At 43.9% G+C, this 12,950-nt stretch overlaps 1 protein-coding gene across 1 annotated transcript; it reads right to left on the reverse strand.

The window, feature by feature from the left end:
* Window positions 1–1,007: 1,007 nt before the first annotated feature.
* On the reverse strand, window positions 1,008–12,154 carry leng8 (leukocyte receptor cluster (LRC) member 8; the record flags this gene model as incomplete). The annotated part of the gene is made up of 15 exons (XM_083636413.1): window positions 11,883–12,154; window positions 11,399–11,546; window positions 10,003–10,152; window positions 9,479–9,556; window positions 4,934–5,363; window positions 4,597–4,768; window positions 4,339–4,509; window positions 3,633–3,878; window positions 3,387–3,545; window positions 2,722–3,016; window positions 2,313–2,414; window positions 2,149–2,217; window positions 1,917–2,046; window positions 1,263–1,470; window positions 1,008–1,170 (listed from the first exon to the last, which is right to left on the reverse strand). Exons 1-15 carry the CDS (start codon window positions 11,921–11,923, stop codon window positions 1,008–1,010), a joined length of 2,562 nt encoding a protein of 853 aa, XP_083492539.1. The 5' UTR covers window positions 11,924–12,154.
* Window positions 12,155–12,950: the final 796 nt, after the last annotated feature.

Below are 12,950 nucleotides of genomic sequence, written 5' to 3' on the forward strand. Positions count from 1 at the left end.
CCAAATGCTGGGCAACCACTTCCAAAGTGTGAGCAGGAAGTGGTTACATACGCATGAATACAACTAAATCAGGAACCAGGCTTTGAATTGATCAGTCCATAGCTTTCAAAGGGGGGTATGGTTGGGCGGGCAGGAACAGGAAGAACGGCCAATCGTAGATAACTTTAGGGAATAGGGAGCAGGACAGGATATACAAACCACCATCTCTTCTTCCAGATAGGTTGCTGGCATCTTCTCACATCAGCATAGGCTTACAGTCTCTAGAGGAAGATGTAAAGTTGACCTAAATCCCTGGGCTTGGCTTCAAAGCGGATGAGGGCCTGATGCATGACTTGAAGGATAGCTTCCTGCATTTCCCTTTTGGTTGACAAGGCTTGACTCTTCAGGAGTTTGGAGCTGTTGACTTGAGGAAGGAAAAAACATAACAGAACACTGTTAGCTTTGACATCTGCGTGTGGTAATGGCTAGGGAGCGCTCTTCTCTGATCTGGTTCTGTTACTACTTGGCCTTTCAGTGAGGGAAGTACAGGGTAATCCCAATCTAAGATGTTCAACTCATGTTTCTGGCATCATAAATATCTTGAGGTAACATGGGACACTAAACTACAATATTTGATTGGTTGTGTATGCAGACATTCTCCCTCACGTTTAAAACAAGTCCTCATCTTTGAGAGTGGCAAGATTAAATCTACCCTTAGATCTTGAAGCGGAGTCTGCTAGTACTCCTCTTTCTCTATGGGACTTCAAAGTTCTTAGTCTACTAACTACTCTCCATTTCATCTACTCATCTTTTTCTATGGGACTTCAAAGTTCTTAGTCTACTAACTACTCTCCATTTCATCTACTCATCTTTTTCTATGGGACTTCAAAGTTCTTAGTCTACTAACTACTCTCCATTCCATCTGGCTGAGGTGTCTGAAGTGCAGTGCATTCATATTAAAGGGTCCCTGCTGGTCCCTAACTATTTCCCTTTAGTGTGCTTCCCCCCTCCCCAGAATCCCCCCCGCCTCAGGAGGCAGCCAAAACAGCTGAGCTGGCTTTGCAGTCTATCTTATTGGGGTCAGAGAGGAAGAAGGTGACTCCTAGACCAGTAAGATAGGCCATACAGGAGTCTAAACACGGGAAGCCCAGAGCGGACTGCACATACTCCACTGGCAAGTCGGGTCTAAATCTGCGGACAGAGGGAAGAGAGAACAGGGAGGTCAGCACTTTGGATTTGGACCTAAAATCTTTGCACAGACATCTAACTGGAACATGACTTACGTTTTGAGTATGGCCCGGAGTGCGATATTTCTCTCCCTCTCTAAAAACTTGTCAATGAGGTAAGAGGCCATGCGTGGGGCTGCCAGGTACAGCTTAAAGAAACGGTGATAGTTGCCTAGAGCCCAAGCAGCACGGAGCGCAAGAGCATGAGCCACACACTCATCCTCCCGCAGTGCTGGGGTCAGATACACTAATTCAGTGGTCAGATCTGGAGGTGGAGACAAACACTCACGATTAAACTGAGAACCATAACAACATAGCCCTGGAAATTAAAGTATTTGAGTCCAGTCATTAATATGCCATTTCTACTAGGTGCTTTGAGGCCAAATGTCCTACAGAAACAGTTGACAGTTACTATAATTAATGCAGAGGACAAGGAAGTGCTTACATGCATAATTGAATTGAATTGAATTGATTAGTTTATTTGGTCATATTATTCCAGAAATCAATTATCAATACAAGAATTTTCATATAGATCAAACAGGACCAAAAGGTGTAGACTGAAGCCGGGGCTTATTATGTCTACCCTTTTAACACAATCTCAAAAAGCCATTATAGTGCAAAAGAAAATATTTAGAGAATGAAAGAAGCAAACTAAAGAAAAATAAAAAATTAAATAATAATAATGCTGAGTCATCAAAAAAAAAAGCATACCTCCAGAGTTCTTGGTGAAGATGTAATACATCAGTCTGTATGCTGTAAACTCTCCGATGTTCTCCGATGGATTCTCCTTGTACAGGGCCTTCAGCTGCGTCTGGCACTGGTTGAACTCTTCATGGTCGCCCTGAAGACAAACATTTAACCAATATTTAAAAAACAACAAAAACACGATGCACAATGTTAATATTACCAACTACTGAAATGCTACCAGAGAAAAACAACTCACCTTTTCCAGCGCGATGCGTGCATGACACTCGTACACCTCCACAGTGAACTCAGTCCGAACTCCTTGGACCTGGAGGGTTGAGGAAGGTAGAGTCCAATTAAGAATTCTTCAAAAAGTTGAAAAATGCCAAAGACAGGAAAGGGGGAGCAATGAAGATAACTAACCGTGAGGTCCTGTCGTATGGACTTCATCTGTTCACAGGCGTAGGTGTAGTCCTGGTGGGTCCTCCAGTGAGTCTTCACTATCTGCAGAGATTTTCTCAGCACCTTGGTGAAAACGAGTTCAGAAATAGATCAGAGCCTGGATCGTTGCTGCTCTGTGGTGCAGCAGTGTAAGACTGTAAGGTACATAAATAAAATAAAATAAATATATATACATAGATTTATATCCATGATTGTTAAAGACATTTTTAAGAACTAAATCCTATCTCCTGGACTGCAGCAGGACTTCAACAGGACAATGAGGCTGTATCTCCTCAACTGCTCTCCAGAAAGATAAAGCATTCTCTTGGGGCTGTGAATCTACAGGAAGGAAACAAACAAAAGATGAGATTAACAAAAGAGTATGTCTCACATGCACAGGGCGCACGGTGGCGGGGTCGGGGGCACAGGTGAGCCTCAGGTAGGTCTTGGTGATGTCCTGGCAGGTTCCCACAATGGGGCAGTCCTCCCAGCTGAGGCTCTCCTGCGTTCCGTTGGGCAGGTCCAGGGAGTTGATGGAGAGGACCAGGGGCTCCGAGCGAAACTGCTTGTGGAAGCGGGCCGCCCTGCTCTGCTTCTTGGCCTCGCGGTTAGGGTCATGGAAATCCAGACCAGCATTGCCGCCTTTCCTCTTCTTGCCCATACCAGAATTGGTGTCATCCATGTTTCTGGAGGGAGTTTGGGAGGGGGACACTTTGTTACACCCAAGTTAGTCCCATGGCTTATTAGCAAAAAAAGACAGAGATTGGTTTTCCTCTAAATTCTAAACAGACATTTTATCCTACCCGAAGACCAGTGCTCAACAAGTTACATTTAAGGCCTGGTTACTCAATTAGATTTTTTTTAGGGGGGGGGGGGGATTGTTTGCCTTTCTTTAGATGGGACAGTAGGCAGGTGGGGAGAGGGGGGGGGATCACATGCGGCAAAGGAGCTCGGGTCGGATTCAAAGCTGTGCCACCGTTGTACGTGTGCTACCAGGTGAGCCAACAGGATGCACAACTTATTTGGAACATTATTTTTTGAATAAGATTCATTTACCTCCTTCCTCTGTTGGCTTTTCCTCCTCTTCCTCTGCCCCTCTCTCCACGTCCTCCCGCCCTGTCATTGCCACGGCCGCGCCCTCCTTTCTGATTTCTTCGAGACAGCTGAGGTCGGAGGTCGCTGGAAATACTGCCGTCTGACTGGGAGCCAGAATCACTGGTGGCACAGAGACCACACATTTAGAAAACCAATCCACTGGGCACCCGCAGTGATCAAAGACAAGGTGGGGACATGGTGTCTTACCTGCGCCTGTGCCTCTGGTTGCTTCGGTCCCTGTGCCGGCTGTGGGAGGGGGACGGCGAGCGAGAGGATGAGCGGGAGGAACTGGAAGACGGGCTCCTTTGAGAGAAGACATTCCTGTAGTTGCCCAATCTGTGTCCAACACCCCGGCCTCTTGAAGCTGCCGCTGTATTTCCACCACGGCTAATTGAGCTGTCCAATGTCCTCTGGGATGGCATAGACTCCCAACGAGACGGCTTGGCCTTCAGTCTAGAGGGGCAGAGTTGACAAGTCTGTGCATTATGTTCACACTGAAAGCAAAACAATCAAGTCATTGGAAATCCAATAATTTCCTATAGAACTGAGCAACCGGCGGCTGATGTGTTTGCACCCAACAAACTTGTCTGCTGCGGAAAGTTGGCCACAGCTGATTTTTTTTTGCATCACAGCAAAAAGATTTGCCTGTTTTGGCAGCGGCTTTGTTGAGTCAATGACAACAGTCGATCCCCCCCCCCCCCCCCCCCCCCCCCCCCCCCCCCCCCCGACAACTAGTTAACTAATTAAAACAATGCAATTATTAAATATAAATTCTAAATTTTAACCAGTAAAACAAAGCAGCTCATACACAACACAGGGGTTGGAAGAAATCGGAAAACGTCTAGATAACAGTTAAAACTATACTAAGTGGCTGATGTGTTTGCACCAAGTAGTATTCCTCTTCTCAACCTACTCTGGCAGTGGCTCATGGGTCCAGTCAATGGTGTAGGCAGAGCCATCCTTCAACCGGTCCTGCAGAACTTCTTTCAGCACCTTCTCTGTGCGATCTTTGTCTTCTTCCGTCTCGCACGCCGTGAAACAGCGCTGCACATACTCCTTCATGGCCTGGGGCCAGTCCTGGGGACTGCAGAGAGGGGGTCAAGAGTCAGGACATCATTCATAAAAGGGGAAAGGAGAACAGTCAGTGGAAACAGTCCAGTTCTCTTCTCACCGTGTCTGACCAGCTCCAGCTGTGGCACTGGCAGCAGCTGGTGAGGAAGGAGATGGATTCATTCCTGAGGGCTGCTCCCCGGGGGGGAACGTCTGATTGGGACTCATGGAACACTGAACCTGATAGGGCCTCTTGTTAATATTGAACTTCACAGCATTTGACCCAGGTGCCTCTGTGAGATCAGAAATTGTAAAACACAAGATATGAAAACTGATAGAAAATAAGCTTTTGATAATTGTTCATATTAATTAACTACACCCAGCTCTCTGTAACGATTCAATTGAAACATCATACATAAGCTGATTGAATTCGCTTTAGCTTAGAGTTCAAATCTTACGTTTCATACGGTGCCAGAGTTGCTGTCCTTGTTTTTGGTTTTTGGTTTTGTTGAGATCTCCTCTGCCAAGCCCTGGTCCATACTGGCCTGGCTGCTGCTGCTGCTGGGAGTTGCTCTGAGATGCCTGATAGGCAGTCTGGGCCTGGTAGCTCTGTCCATAGTTCGGCCTCCCCTGGGCATGATTGTAAGCTCGCATTTGGTTGGGGTCGCCAGGTGGATAAGGCATAGGGTTGTTGGGATTGTAAGCGCTTGGTGAAGGAGGAGGGGGATACTGGGAGTTGGGTGGGGGAGGAATGGGTGGGGGTGGGGGAGGAGGGGGTTTCTCTGAGGTTGTTGGGCTCTGGGGGGGCTGAGGGACAGAAGGGGGAGGGGCCTGGGGTTGAGAGGGGTAGCTAGATGACTGCTCATCCATTCCAGGCACAGGAGGTGGCTATGAAAGGAGAAAGGTGGTGAAAGGAGCTTTTTACCAATATAACAAAACTATGAAAGCATTAGCGACCAAAGTGTGCATCAGACCAAACACAGCAATTTAAAAGTCCATCACGCGTTTACTGTCCGATAGCACAAAATTAGCATCTGCTGCTAGGGTTTGATAGGATTGGCGATCAATTGTAATCACTCAATTACTTTGCCAGGCGCTGAGATTTCCAGCTTTCAAAAACTCATGAAGAGTGAATGACAAAGCCAACTCTCGTTAGCTCCACGATTACATCTATGAGGATTGGAAGGGAACTACTATGAGTAGTCAATAGTAGCAGAGGAAGTTTGCGCTCTTTAAGACTCAGGCTTCCAAACGATTGCTCAAGGTGTGTGAGTAACCATGCATTTTTAGAATTATTCAAACCTCCTTTAATTCAGTCTTTAGATTTTTAATCAGAGAGATTTAAGATACATAACATTCATATTTGAAACAGATGAAGGATCACTGCACCCCAAAATGACAACGCAGGTGCATGACTATTCACGTTCTCTAAAAACAAAAAAACTATCACGAGTTAAATATAGGAGGCAATTGGGTAAATCAATGCCTCTTTTGGAACTCTAAACACATCCTGTTCACTTCAGTTGTTTTTGGAGAAAACTGAGATGTGAGTATGAAAGCTAACTTGCTGTTAGGGCTGTCCCGACGCGTCGACTACATATATGCCCTCCGCCAACAAGTGAGCAGTCGACATGCATGTCTGTCCAGACTTTGACATTTGAGCCAAATGTGAAGACATTTTGTCAAGGTGTTACTGAGATATGGCGTTACCGAGCTTGAAAATGGCGTTCGTGACGTCACAGCAGGGTAGATTAACTTTTTTTTGCCCGTGAAATGTTTTGGGGGCATTTTTGATAAATTCCGGGGCATTTTTTTAATCAAATGTTTGGAGATACCTTAGTTGCTGTAGTTCTTCTATGTTGCATGACAGACCAATATTCAATAACTTGTATCCAATCTTATTTATTTTATTATTTTATTTCAGCTTTCATTGAAACAAGCTGAAACATCTGTTAGACCAATATCCTTATTTCTTTACTCTTTCCGTTACATGAGCATAACAGGGGTCACCACAGTATAGGCATCAAGAGTTTTTAAGGGCTCGTGAGCCACAAGGTTGAGAACCACTAGTTTAGTTAATAGTTAGTAGACGAATATGACCAAATTAAAATTAGGGATGCACCGATTGCAAAATTTTGGGTCGATACCAATTTGTTGTTGTTGTTACTTATTTACCCCTTTCGTGACAGGGAAACAAAGAAAAATCTTCATTATAAACAAATAAGTGAACTATCATCTTTCAGCCCTTCACACTATCTTTGGATGAGCACAAATGCAATCATACAAATTTAATTATGAAACAAAATACCTTTAATATAACATTTTACCACATGCCAAAGATTCTTGTTTACAAAATAACTTTCAACGTTTTTTTAGCCTGCTATAGAACTACCTACTCAACGTTGAATGTCTCAGATTACGAACAGCGCTTAGAAATGGTGGGTTTTTATTTTGAAAATCCTGACCGGAGGTGTTGTCGTAAATGCTTGGTTTTCTCTTTTTACAGTCTATAGTTTTCACACAGCGTTTTATTTTGAAAGTATCGGCCGGAGGTGTTGTGTAGTTGTCGTCGCTAGTTTGACGCTGCTGCATGAGCGAGCAGAGTGCAGCCAGAACGCAGAATTAAATGGAAGAAACTGTCTGTCTTCCTCCATCACGGACCAAGTCCTGCTCTTTGTTTAATGACGTACATGTGGATTGTGTTGGTGATATGGAAAGAGTCCATTTAACGCGCACATTCATCATTATCCCATCATGGAAACCTGTAGCCTACATGCATGCTGGATTGATTGACAAATGCCAGCGGCCACGGTGTGAAAAGGAGCATTTAGCAGAGGGGAAGAGCGTGGGTTCGGTTTTAACGTTACTGTCTGTGTTCGCCACCCTGTCTCTGTCGGGGGGGAAGGCATACAGAGTGCCCGGCGGGTGATTGTACTACTGGTGCGAGGACACGCTTTGCAAACAGTAATTGTAACATACAGAAAGTAAGTTAACTCATTATTTTACGAGGGCAAAAAAAAGCCCCCGTCATCCCAATTCCAAGGGCAATTTCAGATTTTTTTACAGGCAAAATTCCCCGAGCCCCCGCTAAATTTCGACCCTGCGTCAGTGACCTTGACCTTTGACCACCAAAATGTAATCAGTTCATCCTTGCGGCCAAGTCAACGTTTGAGGCAAATTTGATGAAATTCCATCAAGGCGTTCCTCTGATATGGCGTTAATGAACATCGGACGGACGTACGGACAACTCGAATCCATAATGCCTCTGGCCTGGCTATGGCTAAAAAAAAAAATCAGACCGGAAGTCATATTGTTGTTCTCCCTAGCCGAAGCCAGTCAGCTAATGTTAGGTAGAAAAGATGGCTGTGCCCGTCAAAGCATGTTCCCTTATTCCCAAGCGACAAGACAAGCTGCAGCTACAAAACCTGGTCTGCGATCATCTAAAGCAGTGATTCCAAAACTGTGGGCCGTGGAGGTACTTCTGCCAAACACTCCCCATTTTTGCGGGCAATAATGGCTGTAGCAGGGTCATTTTAAAAGCTACAGTGGAGATCTTGTTATCAGAAGAAACTAGAAGACCTCCATTGGTAACAAGCATAATATGCTAGCTTGTCAGGAAGGGGGCTAAATAACGCTCCAAACATAGGTTAAATGCTGACGAGGGAAAACTTATTTGAACGGGGCCCCTTGACCTCTCACCTCAATTTATCTGAATGAAAATTGATTCAATGGGTACCCACGAGTCTCACCTTTACAGATAAGGTAGCATTTTTTTACAGCTTGTGGATTGATTTATTGTTGTTGCTCATCACATTTTGTCTCAACAAATGTGTTATGTATGCAGTGTAGGAAATTAAAAACATATTTTGGAGGCAACTTTTGCCCCCACTGTCTAAAAAACTGGGGGCATTTACAAAAAGAATTGGGGGACTTAAAAAAAAAAGTAATTACTGCATAACATTTCGAAACAACAGCACTGTTTCTCTGAGTGTGTTCTTATTCTGGCAACCAGCTTGCAGGGGCTGAGTGTGTGTTTGAGATGGAAATGGAAAAATTAAATGAATTGAATGAAAAGAAATTTATCGAAATCTTGGGGGCAATTTTTGTCCTTGTATCATGGTTTTTAATTTTAGGGGCATTCAGAGATTTCTTTGTGCATTTTTGCCCTTGCCCCTGGCTAAATTCCTACACTGTATGCATGCAAATACTTCTGATGAGTAAGGGGGGAGAAAATGTTGGCAATCTGCTTTTGGGTATTTTGCCGAAATGTTTTTGTATGTGGATGGATTATTAATTTCCCTTATGCCCAAGTTCACATGCTGTTAATGAAACAAAAAATATGATATAAAAAACATACAGGGAAATACATCCCGGAACACTTTCAGATTTCAAAGTGGGCCGCGGCATTCTTAAGTTTGGGAACCCCTGATCTAAAGTGTGTACCTATTTTAGACCGAGACCCAACAATGTTCTGTTAAACTCTGCAAATTGGAAATTACGTTATGTATGGAAGCGCATGGAACATGGGCAGCAGACAGCACCAAGTCAGTCCTTAGTGTACTTTTTGGCCACGCATATTAGGATTATCAACACACAAAACATGTTTGTTAGTATAATGTTAGTCACTTACAGGGATGCAAACTAGTCACCTTTAGGTGACAGACACCTTTTTCATCCTAAAACAGGGAGGAATTCTGAGTGGTTTTATATCTCCCCTGGTATCAGTCACCTTTTTCACTACCCAAGACTTTGCATCCCTGCACTTAAATTAATGTAATGACTTCAATTACTTTCCTTGCCCCACACTAACGAAAACATTTATTTGCCAGTGATTATCTTAATATTACTCCAGTTTAAATATTAATCTGTCAGCAATCCTTTTGAATTTGAGGGTCAGTATTTAAAAAAAACGAAAAAATAGTCAGATTAATTGAGAAGAAAATAGTTGTTTAGGACAGCCCTACTTGCTGTGTTTGGTGGTTGTAGGAACTTCTGTTATGTACCTGTCCATTAGGAGTTGGGGATCCTGGGTAAGGCCCTGGAGGAACGCCATACTGATTTGGTGGATAAGCACCGCCATACTGAAAATTCGAAGAGACAACCATGTTACACAGTGGTGTGGTGGTGCATGGAGAAGAGACAGCCATGTTACCCAGTGGTGTGGTGGTGCATGGAGAAGTGGGTATACTATTAAGACCCCATTATTTTAAGCAGCCTGTACAGCAATGGATAAACATCCTCATCACTCCTGAGCAACGCGCCTTCACCTTCGTGAAGGGACATAACAATTGCTCAAGTGACATCACAATTGCTCGAGTGACATCACTGATGACATCACAATCGCTCAAGTGATATCACCACGCACTCTTCTGGCATGGAGGTTGAAGTTCTAATAGAAAAAAGTTCTAAGCGTTCCCAGGTGGTTCCAAGGTAACAGTATTCAATTCAGTGCACACCCTGCATCACTGAGTTGATCGTTAGAAAATGTAACAAAATACATAATTAAATCAATTTCTTATATACTTACTGGACCCATGGGGTAATAGTAGTTGTTGTAGGGATACGGGTATCCAGGATACTGCTGTTGATTTTGTTGGTACCACTGATAGTACTGCTGTTGCTGTTGCTGAATAGCAGCAGAGTCAGCCACTGGCACTGCTGGCTGAAACTGACCAGCCTGAAATGACACACATAGAGTTACAGACAGACAAAGCCTTGATGTTATGTTGGTAAATGGAGTATGATGTCTAAAAGTGAAAATAAATGATGCTCGAAGAACGCTAAATCTGTCAAGAAAATAAAGAAATGTTTGTTGATCTCTGAATACAATCTGTGCTCAGTTGGAATGTATTGGAGAGCAGGCAGCTGCAGCACTCCCTGCAAACAGAGGTTATGTACAGCTCTACAGAGAAGCAAAGCTAATTGATGACATTTTAATTGATTGGCATGAGAACACCTAGTCCCTATGTAAACTGACCAGCCTGAAATGACACACATAGAGTTACAGACAGACAAAGCCTTGATGTTATGTTGGTAAATGGAGTATGATGTCTAAAAGTGAAAATAAATGATGCTCGAAGAACGCTAAATCTGTCAAGAAAATAAAGAAATGTTTGTTGATCTCTGAATACAATCTGTGCTCAGTTGGAATGTATTGGAGAGCAGGCAGCTGCAGCACTCCCTGCAAACAGAGGTTATGTACAGCTCTACAGAGAAGCAAAGCTAATTGATGACATTTTAATTGATTGGCATGAGAACACCTAGTCCCATACTGTATGTTCCGCTGTTCTCCATTCCTCTGTGATCCACTCTGAACGAGCGTCACACAGCAAAGCACAAGGAAATTTGGGGGTCGAGTCAGTGTTCAAAACGCTCTCCTACTCGTCCCTAACGTCCGATCGCAGATCCAAAGATATAATAATATTCCAACAGAAGCCAGTAGTTTAGGTGGCGGAGTTAAAATGATATTCCTGCATTAAACTACCATTTAAAAACAATCTTTCCACAGCATGTGCCACATTTAGTAGAGAAGCTTCCTAGTGCCGACAGGAACCTTGGGAGTTTGAGTATTTCATGACGTTTTGCTTCCCAGGTGCTGGTTTTGATGATATGATCACTGTGCCGCAGTATCCGTGTGACTGCTATGTTGTTTGCTCGCTGCCTACAAGCAGTGTGCCATGATAGTGAGATCAAACACACCCTGCTGTAAATTCATCACAGGCTGTGGAAAGACTGCTTCTAAATAGTTGTTTTATGCAGGAATATCTGGTAGGAGAGGGTTTTGAAAGCTCGACCAGCCACACACACTTCCGGGATCAGAGGACAGCGGAACATATGGAGAGAGAACACCATGGGTTGAGCTACAGGAATAGCTCACAAGTATTTATTCTGACAGAGGAAAAATAATAGCGATAATAGCACACCTCTCGCACACACGTGTCTGCTGTGGTCCGGTTGGCTTGTGCAGTCTTAGTAGGGCTCTGATTCTTGCTAATGGAGGCTAGTGCTTGTCTTGCTTTCTCCCATTCTGGGTTCTCGTGAACCTGGCCTTCCTGGGCAGCTCCATATGACCTGCCATTAACACAAATATCATGAGTCAATGGCACGTATGGAAGAAAGAAATGTGTTAACGCTAAATCGAATTGAAACTAGCCCAAGTGAACGTTGGCCAGTGAAAAACGAAGCGAATTCTAGGCCCAACTTCGTATGTGTCGGGAGCATAAGCAACATTACCTAACGTTAGGCACTAGGCCAGATTTAGCTACACCAACTCCCGCACTCCCCGTAAGCATATAGCATGTATTTAACTATATAATATTGATTGTGAACTCATAAAGACTATACACAGTTACTTAATCTAATTCATCTGTGTTGGTTTGTCATATTATCTAGCTAGTATTAACGTACCAGTTAGCTGTAGGGGCTGTTTGTGTCGCATTGGCCGCCATTTCGCCACCGACCAGGCTGATAACGTTAGCAAGCTAACGCTAGAGCGGACGTTCGCTAGCAAGCTAGCGTTCTGGGCGACAGGACCAGAAGAGTAAACAAGTTGAAGTACGACGCGATAGTCAGGACTAATCAATCAATCAATCAAGAATAACGCTATTTACTCCAGCAGATCAGACATCAACTATGCTGACCAACCTACGAGATCTGAAATCAAGTGAATATTTTTATGTTAAATTTGTTCTCCGTTTGCGATCAACTTCGTTCGCCGGACTGATACAAAATGGCAGTTCAGTAAAATCATTGCCAAGTCAAGTGACGCTTTCCGTTCGTTCTTCACTTCCTCGTCTCATTGGATGAAGCCAGTGGATGAAGCCATGTCAGTGGCGGAAACGGGGGGAAATGTTCACTTTTGATCAGTAATCAATCAGCAATGATACAACAGCCTATCAGTTTGTCGAAATAGCAGTCCCCCTACAGTACTATAATTGGAGAGCTGTGTGCGTGTCCCTCCGTTTTTTTAACCAAGAAGCTCAATATCAATATTGGTAATGGACTGTAATACAGCCAAGAAAACCAAGAAAACCTATTGACATCACTGGTCACAACTGCTCGAGTGACATCACTGATGACATCATCACTGATGACATCATCACTGATGACATCACTGATTATATCATCACTGATGACTGACATCACTGATGATGTCACAATGTCTATGACATCATCAGTGATGTCATAAATCACTGATTACTTATGTACAGAATTGGTGATGTCATCAGTGATGTCACTCGAGCACTTGATGTCATCAGTGATGTCCTTCGAGCAATTGTGATGTCATAAGTGATGGTCATAAATACTTCCCTGCAGGACTCAGGAGGTCCCTGAAGATCATCAAATACACAAACCACCCCCACAACAGTCTGTTCTCCCTGCTACCCTCAGGGAGGAGATACAGGGTCCCAAGAGCACGCACAAATCGCTTGAGGGACAGTTTCTTCTCACAGGCCACAAGACTCCTTAACATAC

This window comes from Poromitra crassiceps (assembly GCF_964638095.1).
Source record: "Poromitra crassiceps genome assembly, chromosome: 1".
Classification (NCBI taxonomy): domain Eukaryota; kingdom Metazoa; phylum Chordata; class Actinopteri; order Beryciformes; family Melamphaidae; genus Poromitra; species Poromitra crassiceps.